The 12306-nt window shown below is 43.9% G+C and overlaps 1 protein-coding gene across 1 annotated transcript in view; it reads left to right on the top strand.

Annotated features, from left to right (window-relative positions):
- The window catches only part of Iqgap2 (IQ motif containing GTPase activating protein 2), a 264615-nt gene that overhangs the window by 243869 nt on the left and 8440 nt on the right, over positions 1-12306 (top strand). The window contains exons 29-30 of the mRNA XM_029544180.1: positions 1085-1226; positions 10460-10547. Coding sequence (XP_029400040.1) covers positions 1085-1226; positions 10460-10547 — 230 coding nt within the window. The remainder of the gene's footprint in view (positions 1-1084; positions 1227-10459; positions 10548-12306) is intronic.

Here is a 12306-nt window from a genome sequence, read left to right as displayed (position 1 = left end):
AAAAAAAAAAAAGAATGAGAAGGAAACACACACCCCTCCCACAACACACAAGCATGCATGCACGTGTTCACACACACACAATCAGAAAGTAAGATAAACAAGAGACCAATAAGACCAAAAAATATATATAAAAAAAATAAAACAATATTAGACAAAAGTCTAAAACCATATTCTTGACTTCATTTTGTGTTGACCAGCCCTCAGGTGTGGTTAATATGCCAACGAATGAGACTCCATTGGAGAGAACTGATTTCCTTGCAGCAGATGGGAACTAACACAGAGACCCACAAATAGGCAATGTGCAGAGTGAGAGATGTGGAAGCACTCAGGTCTAAATGGGATGACTCTATCACACCCCTCCCCTTAAGGCTCAGGGATCTATGAAGAAGCAGCAGAAAGATAAGAGGAGATATGATATGAACTCACAGAGACTGTGGCAGCACACTCCAGGCCTGCACAGGGTCAAGCCAGACAGGGTCCCAATACTGAGAGGGAAGTAGACAAGGGCTCCTTCCCCCTACGCATGAAACTATCTGCAGCTGATACTTGTTCTCCTTCACCTCGCTGACACAAGAACAACTCATTAGTGCAGGGCCAGGGTGTTGCTCCGTGGGAAAGCGCATGTATAACGTGTGCACGGGCCCTGGGTTCAGCCCTCCAGAACTCCCCTCCCTAAACGTCTATAATTTCTTGCATCCTGGGTTACAGAACAATCTGTTCTCGTTGAAGCCCTAAGAGACGATGGAAAGGACTTAGATCTGTTTCATAAAGGAAGAAAACATGAAAAGTGAGCACATCCAAATATGACAAAGTCCTGGGTTTTCTAGCGGGTTCTTTTATTTACGATTTCCTTTTTAAAGTGTGTTCTTCTGTGAATATTTATGCCCCACGTTATTTTAAGGTTTTTATCAAATGCTTTAAAATCCAGTCCAGATGTCCTAGAATATGCAGACTTTATGAGGCCCATAAATCTCCCATCTAATTCCTGAATCTGCTCTGTTCCTTAGAACCCTTATCTTGCCGTGTGAGGCAGTCACCATGGAGTGAGCTGGAAAAATAACAGTTTTGTTCTTTTTCCTTACAGGGGAAGGAGCAGTTGACCCCAATGACCCTAACAAGGAAAACACACTAAATCAGCTCTCCAAGACCGAGATTTCCCTTTCCTTGACAAGCAAGTATGACGTCAAAGATGGCGAGGCCGTCGATGGCAGAAGCCTCATGATAAAGTAAGTTCGTGTCTGCAACAGCATGGCCTGACCCACAAAGGCTCAGGTGGGGCTGCATTACTTAGAAGTGGGTTGTGGGGCTGGAGAGATGGCTCAGCAGTTAAGAGCACTGACTGCTCTTCCAAAGGTCCTGAGTTCAATTCCCAGCAACCACTTAGTGGCTCACAACCATCTGTAATTGGATCTGGCGCCCTCTTAGAGTGTCTGAAGACAGCTATAGTGTACTTACATATAATAAATAAATAAATAAATAAATAAATAAACCTTTTGAAAAATAAAAAGAAGAAGAAGAAGAAGAAGAAGAAGAAGAAGAAGAAGAAGAAGAAGAAGAAGAAGAAGAAGAAGTGTGTCGTTATCCACTGAGAAGTATGTGACTATCGAAATATATCACATGTATCCCTCAAACCAGCAGATGACCATTAGGAAGGAAACTAAATATTAGAATTGTCTAAAAAGTCAGCCTTGGTTTTTAGTTTTACATGTCATAATTAGATTCAGTGACTTACTTGAGATTGTGTCTCCAAGCAGTTGAAAGATTAACGAGGCAACGCCGCTGACCAAACAACTTTGTTTTTGGTATAAAACAAGATTCAAAGGGATATGTGTGAGAGACTGGGTTTATGCTCATTCCTTATTAAATTCATCCTGAGTATGCTCAGAAACATTGATTAGTTATGCCCTGCTTCTCTACTATACATCTTATTAGTCGCTTGAGAATTTCGCACATGACTTGACTACATTCAGTCTCTCACCCCTCTCTTCTCAGCTCCATCCCTGTCTCCTCTTCCTACCCAACTTTGTGTCTTCTTCTTCCTTCCCATCAAGGCCAATTTGTGTTGCCCAAAAATTCTGGAATATGTGGTCTTCCCCAGGACTGCAATTGACATCCCAGGGGCTACATTCTTCGAACAAAAGTGACCCTTCCTCTCCTAGCCACTAACAATGGTTGACGACTCCCCCGCTAGGGGTGGGCCCAGCTACCCTCTCCATAATGGAGATTTGTCTGCCTCAGGCTTACCCAGGTCTTTGTGCATACTGTGACCATCACTGTGCATTCCGTGTGCACCGCTCCATCCAGAAGACCCTGTGCCCTTGACAGCCATCCACTACATCCAGCTCTCACACTCTTACCTCTTTATTCACAATCATCACTGACTGTCTTAGTTCAGGTTTTATGGCTGTGAAGAGACACCAAAAACATGGCAACTCTTATAAAAGACAACATTAAATTGGGACTGGCATATAGTTTCAGAAGTTTAGTCCATTATCATATGGTAAGACATGCAGGCCGACATGGTACTGGAGACAGAACCAAGTTTTCCACAGGCAGCAAGGAGAGGCTGTGTGTCACACTGGGCATAGCCCAAGCATATAAGAGACCTCAAAGCCCGCCCCCCACAGTGACACACTTTCTCCACCAAAGCCACACCTACTCTAACAAGACCACACCTACTAATAGTGCCACTCCCTGTGGCCATGCATTCGTACAAATTCATTCATACACATAGGGACCAAACCTATTCAAACTACCACACTGAGCCTTTGGTGATAGTAGTTTTGTGTTTCATTTAGTGCTCAACATTCTGTAGTGTCTTATTCTCTACACCTTAGCTGCGGGTCTCTGTGTTGAGCATCATCTTACTAGCTTCTCTGGTAAGTGTTGAGAGATGCCTCAGTCTGCAGTTATAAAGATAGGTTACTAGAGGCTGGTCCAATAACTGTGTCCATTCAGCAGAATGGCTGTAGTAGGTTCTTGCCTAGGACCTAGGACCTGTCTAGCCATAGGTTCTTGGTCCAATCATGTTACCAAATTCAGGCTCCATCTTGTGGAGTGAACCATAAATCTACTAGACATTGGCTATTCTCACAATGTTCAGGTCCTTACTTCACCACTGAGCATGTCTTGCCAGGCCAGATATTATCAGAGCTCTGACCACCACTTCTCGCTTGTGGTAGTGTGCGTGACCCCTTCCAGCACGGAATCCAGTAAGGATGAAGCTTTCAGATGAACACCGTGTTCCGTGTGGTTCCGTTGACAGCAGGGTCTCACTCCTCTTGCCCTCACAGACTTCAGTGAAATATTCACATTTAAAAACAAGTTCTGTCTTTCTCATCCCTGTGCCCCATAATTCTCTAGCAGGAAGGGTAGGAAAGAGAGATTTCCCCCCCACCAAACACTATAAATGAAAGTGACACACATCAAAAGCTCATGCTCAGCGAACAACACAGTACTCGAGACCTTACATAGACAAAAATGTGTGTGGGCACAAAGAGCAGTCATATGATGGGATGAGGTGCAGACCAAAGGATAAGAAGGGTGCACACAGGAATAGGCATGCATGAATGTAGTATTAAATGATTTGAATAAACCCCAGTGGCATGTTACACGCTACCCACCCCAATGTTCTGTGTTCCCAGATGAAAGACACACATGTAAGCCTTTATTTATATTTTGTAATCCCTGAAACAGCTCAATGGTTGGGCCACTTCCTAACCTCCATTTGGCTAATCTACCTCCCACTAGTAATCCTGAGTTATTACTCACTAACTCCTATATTCTACCTCCACTGCCCTGGACCAAATCTGGCAACCCCCTTAGGCTGCTCTTCCCCAGTTCCTTCACGTGGCAGCCATGCCTCTCTGTCCTGCACTCTCCTCAGGCATGGCGACTCTCCCCTGCTTCTCCTTCTCCCTGCCTGGCAGATCTCATTCTTCTGTCCCTAGCCCAGGTAGCCTCAAAGTCCCGCCTCTGTCTACCCTGCCCCGCCATTGGCTGCCAGCAACTTTATTTGCCAATCAGAACCAACTGGGGTAGGATCCCTCACTGTCTTGCCTGTGGGCTTGCAGACTCTTGTGCAAACAGTTTGGGAGGGGCCCAAATTAACCTAAGAATACAAGCAGCATTAAGCCAAACCCACTAAACATTAATATGACATTTTACACACACACACACACACACACACACACACACACACACACACGCACACACACACGCACACACACACACACACATCCTGAGTTCTGTGTCCCCACTGCTGATGTTTGCATTTGAGACAAAAGCCCAGCTAATGTGCCTGAGAAAGCATTATGTCTCTCTTGATTTTTACCAGACACACAACTACTCCTGTAACTGCCACAAGCATCTTAGGTATGCCACATTGGGATCTGTGTTGCTTTGGTGACATCTGTTTCTTTTGTTGTCAAATCATGGAAAGCATGATTCATCCACCTGAGAATCCCACGGGTGGCCTGGGTCTGGGTGCAGCAGTCATGAGGCCAGCACCAGCTCTGCCTTCTAGGGCTCGAGGCTGGCAGTGGGGAGCACAATGCAGCCCCAGGGCACAGGCTCAGCTGTAAGACAGGGCCATGTCCCTGACCTCACAAGGCCAGGGGCAGCCCTGTGCCATTGAGGGGCCAAGTAGTGCTGAACTTTCTGACAGCTCAGGACAAACCAGAGGAAGAAATATCCACCCTTCTGCCTCTGAGCCACAGTCAATTTTCCAGATAACTGGAAAGACAGATGGTGCGGTTCCGCCATGCAAATTAAATCAGACCAACTCTCCCACAAGCTCATACACTTTGTCCTTATAAGTAAGGGGAAGAAATTTCCTCTTAATTGGTTCTGTCTGTTGTTTGAATAGCATCTTCTCAGTGCTGTCAACTCTAAAGTCTACACTGATGAATAGGAATCACGGTTCCTAAGGGGGTACCTAAAGTATGAAATCATTTTGAATAGCGCATGCATGGACACTGATTGGAGACAGGAGTCACCACAGTTCAGCACATTCTCAGAATTCACATTTTACAAACAAACCCCTAAAAGTGAGGCATGTTTGGGAAGGGATGGGTCTGGGAAGTGCTGCTGCTTTTCCCACCCTGAGCCTGTGCTGTGGACTCAGCTCCCCAGCTCATCTGCCAGCTTACAGTACCTCCTTCCACGGTCATGCTGTATGGAGCTGGCCAGAGGTTTTTGAGACACATATAACTTAAAACGTATTACGCTAATCCTTTAAAAGTACACACTGTGTGACAGTTTAGGACATTCACAATATAATATAACCATCAACACTATCGATTTTCAGAATCCTTGTTTTTAGTGTGCTCAAGTCTGACCCTTTGCCCTTGGCTCCTACCAACCACTAGTGTACTATCTCTATGATCTTACCTACTTTAGGAAGTTTGTACAGAGGGATTATACAGCGTACGCTTCTCTGCCTGGTTTCCCTTACCTGTGTAATGTTTTAAAGGTGTCGTGTTATTTTATTCCTTTCATATGTTCACAGATATTTGAGTTGTTTCCACCTTTCAGATACTGTGACTCGTGTTATTATATGTACATTCCAGTACAAGTTTTCATTTAAACACCATGTTTCATTTCTTTTTGGTTGTATACCTGGGTGTAAAGTTGCTGGTTCAGATGGGAATCCTGTATATAGTTTTTTAGTTAGCCCACCAAAATGTTTTCCACAGTGGTCACATCCTGTCATAGTCTCCACAAACTACAAGAGTTCTAAATTTTACTCTACATTATTCTCACCTCCCCTTTCCTTCTTCCATGACTGAGGACAGCAGTGGGTGTGGCGGAGGATTTCCCTGGGGCTTTGATCCATAATTCCCCATTCATTAGTGATGCTGAAGTTCTTTTCCTGTGCTTACTGAGCAGTTGCATGTCACCTAAGGGCTTAGTAACTGTATTCCTAGCATCCATAGGACCCTTGGTCCCAGTACTGGAAACAAACATACTTTACCTAGTTTTAAATGAAGTTGTTGTTCTTCCTGGGTCGAACATGTTCTTTATATATTCATATTAGCAGATCTGTGATTTGCATATATTTTGCGTCTTATATTTATATACGATTTTGTGTAGAAAAGGACATTGGGACTGAAGAGATGGCTCAGCAGTTAAGGATACTTGTTGCTCTTGCAGAGGAATTGTGTTTGATTCACGGTGCCTACACGGAAGCTCACAACCATCTATAATCTCAGGGGCCTTGTGCCCTCCTTCAAACCTAAAGGCATGCATGTGTTACATAGACATACATGCAGGCTAAACCCTATACACACAAATTATAACTAAAATAGAAAAGGACATTAATAAGAAAGAAAAAAATCGACTCAAAGAAGAGAAGGAGAGAGGGAAAGAGGGAGAACTCTGTGTGTGTGTGTGTGTGTGTGTGTGTGTGTGTGTGTGTGCACATGCCCACACTTACAGTACTCTCAGGAACCTCATGAGGATGGAGGTTACCATCAGAATTGCAGGGATGAGAACAGTAAGGGCAAGACGGATGGAAACAGATGTAAACCTTTCCCTGGGCAACACGCCAGTTGGAATCGAGATTTAAATCCAGGTAATTTTAAGTCCTCCAGAGCCTATGCTTTTAATCACAAAGTTTTTCAATCCCTAAGAGCACAGGGCCTTGGAAGCCCTAGAAAGAATGAAAACTATTGCAGGGCAGTGACACCGTCACATCTCTAAATTATAAAGAATTATACAGCTGTAAATCTCGATCACTATAGCCTACACTTCCTCTTAAAATATGTGACCTTGTAACTTTATTCAGCTTTCTTTTTCACAGAACTATGTGTTGACCTTGAGCCAGTATTTGTGGTTTCCAATCCTACTTAGCCGGGATATCGCTCACATTGTCATCTCTCAAGAATCTTCTCCTTCCCTGTGATTCCGCTTAAATAGCCATTGTCCTACCAGAGATATTCCCTCACCTTCAGTTTACCCTGGCCGGTGTGCTCAGTGGCTGAGGGGATGCTTGGGGACCACTGCCGAAAATATGTACTGATATTACTGCAATTTTAAACACTGCCAAGTATTTCTGAACTTCCAGAAGCACCGCTTCCTTGTCAACCTTGGGCACCCTGTAAAGCAGAAAGCCGGAGCCATGCGTGGAGAGGCCAGCCCTAGGAGCCTTTACCCAGCTGTGCTCTGTGCTCTTGTCCACAAGCCCAGTTCTGATGAGTAAGCTCCCTGGTGGATTTCATTCTTCTTCAGTAATTCCTTCCCAGGGTTAGAGGCCTCTCTGTGTTTGGATGAGCCTGTCTTACACTCTACAGGCCAGTGTACAACACGTCGGCTAGGCACAGCTGGAAAGTTACGTTTGCGCTGGGTGAGGAGGGCACATGCAGAAGGTCATTGACAACAGTCACCCAAACTGTGAACTCTCTGTAGATGCTACTCTGTGACGGTTTAAAGACCTTAAAGACCTCAGGGGCTTTTTTTTTATCTCGGAAAGGTTCTAGAAGAGGGGATGGTGACTTGAGCCATGACTCAATGGTAGAGAAGGTGCTTAGTTTGTTTATGTTTCCTCCACAGCACAAACAGGAGGTAGGGATGGTAGGAGGCACACAGGTAACTCCCACAGGAGGATAAGGACCTGTGGATGATGCAGACCGGCAGCTTGCTTTGGCTTCTGCAATGCTAGAACACCAAGTGTGATGATCTTTGTCTCCCCATTAGGCCTCAGAGCTCTCTGTGGCTCCATCTGTGTTTCAGACAGTGGGCTATCTTCCAGCAGCCTCTTTGTGCTGCGGTCCTATGACTAACTAGGTCTTTAGACTACTGGCTTCCAGTTGAGGAATGGAATGTTTGACTAGTGCATTTTCAAAAAAAAAAAAAAAAATTTTTTTTTAGTAGGATCCACACATAGAACCTTAAATGTTCTAAGAGCCACATTCTAGAAAGAATCATGTGAAATCGTTTATCATCTTTTCATTTTTCCAGTGTTTATTTACACATTTTAAAAAATGACACATGATGAGTGTACCTATTTATAGAATGTAGTGTGACATTTCAATACATGGGTGCCATATGCAGTGGTCAGATCAGGGTCAATGACAGGCCTGTCACCACCCTCATATGCCAGTGGTTTTTGGTTGGGAGCAGAATTGTCTAGAAATTATGTTTCTATTTAACTCAATGTATCAAAAACATTTTCATTTCTTACAGAAATGAATGGAAGAGATTGTTAAGGAGGTATTCATTATGCATCCATGCCCCTGCTAAGTCTTTAACTCAGAGTATGTGTCCTGCACTCACATCTGTCTGCCTGGTCCAGCCAGGTTTCAGGGGCTCAGTGGGACTTGATGGCCAGCAGCTGCCTTCTTGTGCAACATAGTTGCCGTGGTTACAGGTGTGCTCCTCACCATCCGTCAGACCCCAACACAAAGGGCTGTTTACATGATGTCTTTCTGTCAAATCGTTTCCCTTTTAAAAATGAAAACAAAACAAAACAAAAGATCCTATAAGGATTACTAATTTGCACTGACCCATTCAGCTCATAAATCACAAACAGGAACTGTGAGGGGGGTGGGGTTTGGAGGGCTCCAGGTGGCCTTCAATCTGCCCATCCACAATGCCCTTTGCCCTTGAGCACATAGTAGGGAGGGGGAGATGAGATCCCTTCGCTTGAAGCTGGTGCGGGCTTAGATGTAGACTATGAAGGTAGAACTTTGACAATGAATTCCACAGGCCTGATGTCATCTAGAATTCCATGAACAACAACAAAAAAAGTTATTTGTGCAATTTGTCCTTCAGCAAATCGTGAGCAAATAAAGAGTTTTCTGTCCTGATGGAAGCTGGTATAAATGATGTCACATAATTGTTAATTAGCAGAACATAGCTAGAACGTTGTTTCGAATAAGAATCACTCCGTGTCGACGGTTTTTAAAGTCATTCAAAGGTTTTGTTTTCAACTCGGTGTTTCTGCCTAAAAGCCAAGCATGGGGGGGGGGCATGCCTGTAATCCAAACATTTAGGATCTCAAATTTGAGGCCAGACTGGGCTAGATGCTAAATCTCTAATTCATTCCTGATGATGATTAGAGGAAGCTGGTGTGTGTATGTGGGAAGGGACATGTGGCTTCCTGAGGCCTGGCCCCCTCAGGAACACTGCCATCTCCCACGGGGCTATAATTAGCTGTGTACCCACGTTTGACTCTCTGGAGTCTTTAGCTGTGCATTCTCAGACAGCCTGAAAATCCCTAGCAGGCAAGGGTCACGGGGCTAGAGGAAATGGCTCTGCCGAGACCCTGGAGAAGGGAGAAAAGGAAGCCGTGTCTGTCACGCTCACTCTTCTTGTGAAAACGTGACATAAATAGGAAATGGGAAAGGTCACATTTGCAAATGACTTACTGGATCTTCTCCCATTTTTAAAATCTCACATTTGGGGTTAATCAGGACTGATTCAGGAGAAAGCTACCCTTGTGCTTCAGAATATGACTTATTTTCATTTCTAGTTTCATAGTGCATGAACATTTCCTGCTGTGGTTAAGGAAGAAATGTATTCTCTCTGACAGCGCTGAAATTCAATAGAGGAACAGGGCTGTGATAAGAGCAAGCTGCAGCTCTGACCTGTGTGTAGCTCACCAAGTACTGTTGATGTCTCTGGCTTTTGGGAGAGAGCCTCGTTCAAATACAACACGTCCCACCATGGGTAATAGTGATCAAATGAGAACGTTTGCCCTTTTGGGTTTTTGTCTTGTTGCTGTGTGGCTTCTGTAGCATGAAGGTTTGAATTTAGGGCCTCACACGTGTTCTACAGAGATACATCCACAGCCCCTACCTTCGATGTAATTACATAAGCCAACCCCTAATTAAAAGGGACAGCCAGTTGCTAAAGAGCACCTATGGAAGAATGAATGGTTCAGCACTTCCAGGGTGGTTGGCCAGCCCTGAACTTGTCTTGAATAGCTCTCCTATTCTCGGTTCCATGCACACACACACACACACACACACACACACGCACACGTGTACACACACACACACACACACACACACACACACACACACACACGGCTCTATTAGCCAATCTCCTATGTCCCTTTGCTGGGCTCACCAAAAGCCTGAAGTTTCCAAGGCTCACAGGTGACTTCTGCTTCCACCGGCCTTCACGCTGGCTGATATCTTTCTCGATGGAGCAAGCGAGGCAGTTTAGTTATGATGTGTCCACAGGCTCAGAAGTCAGTTAGGCAGGCCGTATCTGCAGCGCTGGAATCTTATGACATAGTTGCGTACAGTTCTGGGAGACTAATCTCACTGTATTAAGCATTCGAAGCCCAGACACTGCTTCTCCGGCATGTGCAGGCTCTTAGGCGTTTTGCACAAGAACACTTGACCTTAGGGAATCACTGAAGCTGCTTAATGTATTCCTATGAGAGAAACAGAGTTTTTTTATGTATCCTAACTGCTGTCTGAACATCGGTCTCTTTTTTCTCCTTTGTAAGGACCAAAAAACTGATCATCGATGTGACCCGGAACCAGCCAGGGAGCACGCTGACTGAAATCTTAGAGACCCCAGCAACTGAGCAGCAGGTGACCTGTCTTCACAGGAACAATAATAAGTTAATAGATAGATGGCAGTGGTCTTAGTGCCCACACCAAATATTCACTGTCACATAGAAACATGCATGTCTGAAGTCCCTTAGTGTAGACGACAGACTTCGTATCTGAAACCCACATGGAATATCAATGGGAGATGCTTTCTCGAATGTGTACTGGGTGTTTTTTTTTTTTTTTTTCTACAGTAGGAATCGAGTTCTGTACCGTACAGAGTCTCTGGATGTGAACCATAAACTTTGTCATTCAGTAGATGACTGGATACTTCAGTGAAGAAACCGTGCTGTTGGATAGGATATCAAAATCCTTGTTGTGTATCTGCTAACTTAGAAGAGAGATACCTCACACACAAAAACGTGCATCCAAAGTGAGAGTTTAAGGCCATGGTTTCCTGGTGCCTTTACATGGCTACAGACAACTCGGGCTTCGTGACAGTCTGAGATTAAACATTTCACTAACATCTTTTAGGATGCATCATTAAACTGGATATCGTGGCATATTGCCATAAATCCCTATATCTGGGAAGCAGAGACAGACAGATTTCTGTGGTCTGAGGCTAGCCTGCTCTATATAATGAGTTCCAGGATAGCCAGAGCTACATTAATTAGGTACCTGTAATACCAGCACTAGACAGAAGGCTCAGAAATTCAAGGCCAGACTGAGCTGTCTCAACAACAAAAGAAAAAAATTACTCAGTTCATTCTAAAATAAATCAATTAATCCCTGTGTTATTATTTTTAGTGCCAATAAATGCCACTTCCTAATCAACTTAACAGAATTGTCTAGTTACTTCTTAATGGGTGTGCTCATAAATTTCCTGTTCTTCTTAGTGTAATGGGTTGCCAAGAAATCATTCTGTCTGCAGATTTAATTTTTTTAAAAAAATCAAAACTTCAAGCCATTTTATGTATGAAAATGTGTGGATGTTTTTAAGCAATCTGGATATATAAATATACTGATTTAAGATAAAAGGTTTTGTTTTGTTTTTAGCTCTGATTGTTTCAATATTTCCCAGATGTAGCATAAGTTAATGACAAAGACCATACACAGACATCTGGACTCATACACCTTCGTGTCTCCTACCTTGTGACTATGGTCACTTAGGAATCTTTCTGGGCCTTAGCTGCCTTACCTGTAAAGTAATTTCTCATTCACAGACAAGACTGAATGAGACAGCGGTTAAAGAAGAACATGCTAAATGGATACAGTAGTGCCTGACACAGATTAAATATGTTGTATTAAGCATATTGCTGTTTACTGCTGACCCAGTAAGCCATTTCTGTGCCCTGAAGCCCTATTACTCTATAACAATTGTGCCATAGAATTGATCTGTGGTGTTGGTTGCTGTGCAGTGAAATAGAACACCACCGGTCTCCTTGTATTACTGTCTTCTTGGACTGACTGGCTAGCTAGCACTCATTTGTGTGCACGCCATGTGCTTAGGAACTGTCATCTGCAGGAATATTTTTACCCAGTGGTTCAAAGGCAACTCTGCTGAGTTTACTGTGAGAGAGGGATTCTGGGATGAGAAGGAAGAGCTCTGGCTGCCTTGCTGTTAAATGGCTGTCAGAGAGGCAGGTTTGTGAGAACTCAGTGGACTCTCAGAGCCCCATGTTAGTACAAAATGTACTTTTAATTTTCTTGACTTGGCCACCCAGAAATTGAAATTCTTCATTCAGGGAATTACAAAATAATAGTTATACTAAGGCAGTTTGTCACCTTGGCAAGAAAACAG

The sequence above is a fragment of the Mus pahari genome, chromosome 11 (assembly GCF_900095145.1).
Source record: "Mus pahari chromosome 11, PAHARI_EIJ_v1.1, whole genome shotgun sequence".
NCBI lineage: Eukaryota > Metazoa > Chordata > Mammalia > Rodentia > Muridae > Mus > Mus pahari.
This window is presented reverse-complemented; position numbering and strand designations above follow the sequence as displayed.